We start from the raw sequence: 5,652 nt of genomic DNA, 5'->3' as shown, positions 1-5,652 counted from the left end.
GGGCTAGGGCCTTTCCCTCCTGGGACCAACTCAGCATGAGACCACCCACTACAGGACTCAGTCTCTTATCTCCCCACCTTCTTGCAGAATTGGCTGTAGGTTCTGTTCCTGCAGGAGATGGAGGGCCCTGTCCTAGCAATCACCCGGTCCAGGTCTGGCCCCGCCATCAGCTCCATCTTCTCGGTGACCCACTCCTTTCTCTCTAAACCTGTCCTGAATTAGACCCCGTGACCTGGCAGCAGGAGGACAGTGGTGCTCTGGGCCCCGTGGATATTACTGGCCTCGCAGCTGAGTCTGAGGCCGGCATTGAGCTCCTGGCTGAAGTTCAGGGAGCTGTTGGCCCAGGGCCCCTCTGAGCAGGAGGTGACCCTGCAGGAGGCATTGCTGTGGTTCCCCTCCAGCAGCCCCGCCCCCAGCCGCCAGCGCAGGGAGGGGGCCCGCTGGGCTCGGGAGGAGCAGCTGCAGTGCAGAACCTGGTCCTCCCAGGAATAGGAGGGGCCCAGCAGCTGCGGGGGGTCTGTGGGGAGGGAGGAGCAGGGTCAGCAGTCCCTCTAATCTAATCTCCCTAAGACCCAGAAAATCTAACTTCAGAGGTCACACACTCAGGGACCACGGAGAGGCTGAGAGAGAGAGAGTCTGGGAGCCCAGCGGGTGCGGATCCCTGCAGGAGAACTCCCCTTCTTCTGCAGTCCCCACAGGAGGCAGCTCCAGGGTCGAGGTGCTGGAGATGGGGGTGGGGACGGGGTTGGCCTTCAGGGGGACACATGGAACCAGCTCAGCTCTGCAAGGAGGTTGCTGTCAGCCTCACACAGCAGCCACAGGGCCTCGCCCTCCAGAATGGTCAGGGAGGAGGTGTTCTGCAGAATCTTCAGGGCTTTGGGGAGAGAAGTTCAAAGAGAGAGGGAGAGATGGAGAGGGGTGTGTGTGGAAAGGGGCTATAGGCTCCCAGCCACAGAGATGAGGGAGGGAGGCTGATGATTTTAATCCTTGCCCTTCCCACATTTGATCCCATTTAAACTCTGAATGTCCTCTGCTGCATGGTACCCGGGGAATGGTCACTCCAGATGGGGTAAGGTTATTCCTACCTGTGACATTTCTGAAGGAGATGTCTATGGCGAGTTTCCGGGGGGCATCTGGGACAGAAAGACATGGCCCCGCTTCAGAGGGGAGGAGTGGATGGAAGTCACCCTGAACCCAAGGAGGGCGGTGGGAACAGGGAAGGTGGGATTTTGGTCCTGCTGGCCCATCCCCCCCCATGCTTATATCCATACGCAAGAGTTCTCAAGTTAGCTCAGCATCCTCTACACACACACACACACACACACACACACACACACACACACACACCCCAGTCCTAGTACGGTGGGACCACCCACCATCCTCTCAACACTCAGAAGACACATTGAGGTGGACGGTACTCCGCATGGTCATCAAAGTTGCTATCAGTGTCACCAGACAAGTGACTTTGGTGTCGTGGTCCTGGGGCCTCGGGGTGAAGGTGAGCACTGAGGAGTGGAGGGTCTGAGGAGAAGGTGAGAGGGCTTCCCCCTTCGCAGGCCCCTGGCAGGCTGCAGGTCAGCTGTGCAGGGCGGCCGGACTCCAGAGGCTCCGGAATGTGAATGTCAGGCGTCTCTGTCAGGGCTGAAGGGGAGAGAGGGAGTTGCCTGGGGTCCAGGGCTTGGGGACCGAGAGTGTGACCCTGAGTGGTTCCTCTGTCTCAGGGCCACAGCTGCTCTGGGTCCTCTGTGTTTTCCGCCCACCCTGAGCCCAAGACCTGAATCAGGAAGTGTCCTGGTGTCCTGTTCCTGTTCTAGAACCCAGTCCCATACCCCTGGGTCTTTTCCTGGGTCCTGCCATACCTGTCACCTGCCCACTCAGCATATTATCCTTGTAACCATATTGCACATGTGTCTCCACTCGGAAGAAGTAGGTTCCTGAGTCACTGGTCCTGGCGTCTCTGATGCTCAGGGAACAGTTGTTGGTCCCGGGGTCCGCGAGGAGGAATCGGTTCTGGAACTCTTTCTTCACTGGTTTCTTTGGGTTGTTTGTGGCCACAGGATCATCATTATTTGGGATGGCCCCTTTCTCATACCAGTAGGTATAGAGTGTATGTTGGGAAGGAGACGAACTCCCAGGGTAGGAGAAGGAGCAGGGCACGTGGACGCACAGACCCTCCTGCACCCTCACAGATCTCTGCACTTGGAGCTTATAGCCTGGCTGCTCCTGCAGGGACCCTGGGGGGACACAAGGTCTCAGCTGCAGCTCCGCCCCACCCCACTTGCCCAGCCTCCCTTCCTCAGGGCACTCACCCCCCCACAGCAGCGGCAGCAGCAGCAGGGGCCCCATGTCTGCATCTGACAGGACAGAGCTCCCTCAGGTCCCTGTGTGGGAGGGAATATCTGAGGTGTGGGGTGAGGCTGAGGACACCCTAACAGGAAGACAGAGCTGTGGCCAGTCCTGGGAGGGGAACTAGGGCTCTACAGGCCACGCAGGATGGCAGGGAGGTTGAGGAACCATCTGTCTCACCTCCCCGAAAACTCCAGCCTGCCGGCAGACATACCAAGGCCCCCAGAGGTGGAGAGGCTTGTCCAGATGTGAATCTGAAAGTGGTCCCCTTACAGATGATGTTTAAGTCAAGAGAGTGGTCACTCATTGTGGTCAGAGCTGATCCTGGTGACTTGGGGGGAATCCATCCTTCAGCTGAAACCTTTGGATATTCTGGGAAAGTATAGTTTTGAATTTTATTTAGACCGCTCAAGAGCTATAAGAGAGTAAGGAATTTAGACCCCACTCCAGTGGAAGGTGGAGCCCAGGGGAATGTTGAGCATTAAAGCCACTTCCTCTGAGGGATTTGGGGGACGTGGGATGCACCGCTGTTGCTTGTCAAGGGTCTGAAGGTCTGTGGGACAGTGACTGTGCTCGGGCCCCTTGAAATGGGACGTGTGAAGACAGATTATGCCTTATTCAGCGGGGACACCGAAGGCTGGACCTCAGCACAGCTGCACATTTACTGCCTTAAAGCCCAAGAAACTTCATCTTCAGGGCCCTCACGTGCTTGGTCCCTTTTCAAAGCCCCAGCAAGGGCTCCAGGGATGTGTGGGAATCAGCTGCAATCCTACTGCTCTTTTATGAAAGAAACAAACTTCATAAGCTTTTCTCCACACTTGTCACTGACTTGAAACAGTTCAGACCTCCAGTGACAAGTTGTGGGATTGAAAGAAAGTTTTGGGGCGAAGAGGTTACCGGGGGAGGGGGTGTGGGGGAAATATAGGAGGGGGAGTGGAGGGGGACAAATATATGGTGACAGAACATGATTTGACTTTGGGTGATGGGTATACAACATAATCAACTGTTCAAATGCTACAGAAACGTTTACCTAAAACCTATGTACTCTTATTGATCAATGTCACCCCGTTAAATTTAATTTTCTAAATAAAATTTTAAAAAAAGAAAGTTTCATAAACTATGCAGGAGAAAAAGACATGTCAATAAACTGTGCCAAAGGAAATATTAAATTCTTGATCTATTCTTTTTTTATTATTATTATTATTATTATTATTATTTTTATTTTATTTTGTATTTTTCTGAAGCTGGAAACAGGGAGAGACAGTCAGAAAGACTCCCGCATGCACCTGACTGGGATCCACCCAGCACGCCCACTAGGAGGTGACGCTCTGCCCACCAGGGGGCGATGCTCTGCCCCTTCGGGGCATCACTCTGTTGCGACCAGAGCCACTCTAGCACCTGGGGCAGAGGCCAAGGAACCATCCCCAGCGCCCGAGCCATTTTTGCTCCAATGGAGCCTTGGCTGCAGGAGGGGAAGAGAGACAGTGAGGAAGGAGAGGGGGAGGGGTGGAGAAGCAAATGGGCGCTTCTCCTGTGTGCCCTGGCTGGGAATCGAACCCGGGACCTCTGTACGCCAGGCCGACGCTCTACCACTGAGCCAACCGGCCAGGGCCTTGATCTATTCTTTATATTATATAAATATAATATTATTAAAACAATCAATGGCATGTATTGATATAATATTAACATTTATTCCTAATGGACATAATTATTCTTTTATATGACATAACTATTCTCTTATAAGGAGGCAATGAAAGAACATCAGTCGGGCGCTGGAGTAGGCGGACGTACCAACATCTACCTCCCAGAACCAAAGTGGATTACAAACTAATTTTATAAACTATCATCTGGAAAAACCAACTTTGGACTAAACTAAGAGGACTCTTCAACCAAGGAACACTGAAGAAGCCACACCGAGACTGCTTAGTGTATCCCAAGGTTCTCTTTACCACGCCACAGTCACAGAGCTCCAGGGAAAAGCAACCTGGTCTCATCTCTCCAGGCAGAGGAGAACAGAAGCTCCATATCCACGCATGCTGCAAATGGCTTTTCCAGTCTACCTGAATCATTACCAGCTAGAAGCAGCAGTCATTGGGACTTGGACATGAGCTGCAAAGTATAAAATGGTGACAACTCCAGTGCCATGCAGACTTTTCCTGGATGTGGACATTTCCTGGACTCCTGCTCCCTGTGACAGCTCCTAACAGACTGAACTGTGGTTGGGTTGCATTTTTCAGGGATTTGGCATGGTGATGGGGCCAACTTGGACTTGGTGAACATGTTAAGGACACTACTCTTTTATGGATTCTTGCTGTATTGGCCAAGAGATTGCTTAAAGGCTTTGAATCACTGTAAAAAAAAAATAGAAGACTGGATAAAGAAGATGGGGCACATATACTCCATGGTATACTATTCAGCTAGAAAAAATGATGACATCGGATCACTTACAGCAGAATGGTGAAACCTTGATAACATTATGCGGAGTGAAATAAGTGAATCAGAAAAAAACAACAACTGCAGGATTCCATACATTGGTGGGACATAAAAATGAAACTAAAAGACTTGGACAGGAGTGTGGTGGTTACGGGGGGGGGGGGGGGAGGGAAGGAGGGAGAAGGGGAGGGGGAGGGGTACAAAGAAAACTGGATAGAGGGTGACGGAGGACAATCTCTCTTTAAGTGATGGGTATGCAACAGAACTAAATGACAAGATAACCTGAAAATGTTTCATTTGAATATATGTACTCTGATTTATTGATGTCACCCCATTAAAATAAAAATTTATTTATAAAAAAAAAAAAAGAAAGAACATCAGTCATCACTGTGGGACCGTGTGCTGTGCAGGTGACAGACAGGGGTGCCACACGGCCAATAACATAGTCTGTACTTTTTCTGAATTGTCTTGTATTTTGGGTTTCAATATTTTAGCTTTTGTGACTTGACACGATGTGTTTCCTCATTTCAGAAAAATTCATGTGTGCCACAATTTTTTAAACAGTGATCTCAACATTTGTATAAATATCAGGCTCCACAAAAACCTGGGTCGGTTCCTGCCACAGGGAGCAGGTGAGTATGGGAACCCAGCTCCACCCCCACCCACCCCGGACTCCTCACATACTGCACAGAAGATCGTGTTGTGCAAGCAAAGGACTTAAGAAAGCAGATTTCTATGGTTGTGCCCCCACAACTCATATCACTGAGCAGTCTATTACATCTCCAGTTGGGGTTATAAAGATGACAAAAAATAATAAGTGTTGGCAAGAACTTTTAGAGAGGGGAACCTTCTTGCACTGGTGGTGGGAACAAA

General features: G+C 51.0%; 1 protein-coding gene across 1 annotated transcript; it reads right to left on the bottom strand.

Moving 5' to 3' along the window:
* Window positions 1-218: 218 nt before the first annotated feature.
* LOC136397108 (sialic acid-binding Ig-like lectin 5) lies at window positions 219-2,346 on the bottom strand. The gene is given in 7 exon segments (XM_066371702.1): window positions 219-517; window positions 809-874; window positions 1,086-1,133; window positions 1,419-1,528; window positions 1,530-1,641; window positions 1,860-2,234; window positions 2,310-2,346. Coding segments are annotated over 7 exon segments (1,047 nt in total).
* Window positions 2,347-5,652: the final 3,306 nt, after the last annotated feature.

Source organism: Saccopteryx leptura, chromosome 3 (genome assembly GCF_036850995.1).
Source record: "Saccopteryx leptura isolate mSacLep1 chromosome 3, mSacLep1_pri_phased_curated, whole genome shotgun sequence".
Classification (NCBI taxonomy): Eukaryota; Metazoa; Chordata; class Mammalia; order Chiroptera; family Emballonuridae; genus Saccopteryx; species Saccopteryx leptura.
The sequence above is the reverse complement of the archived record's forward strand: the minus strand, read 5'-3'. Positions and strand labels throughout refer to the sequence as shown.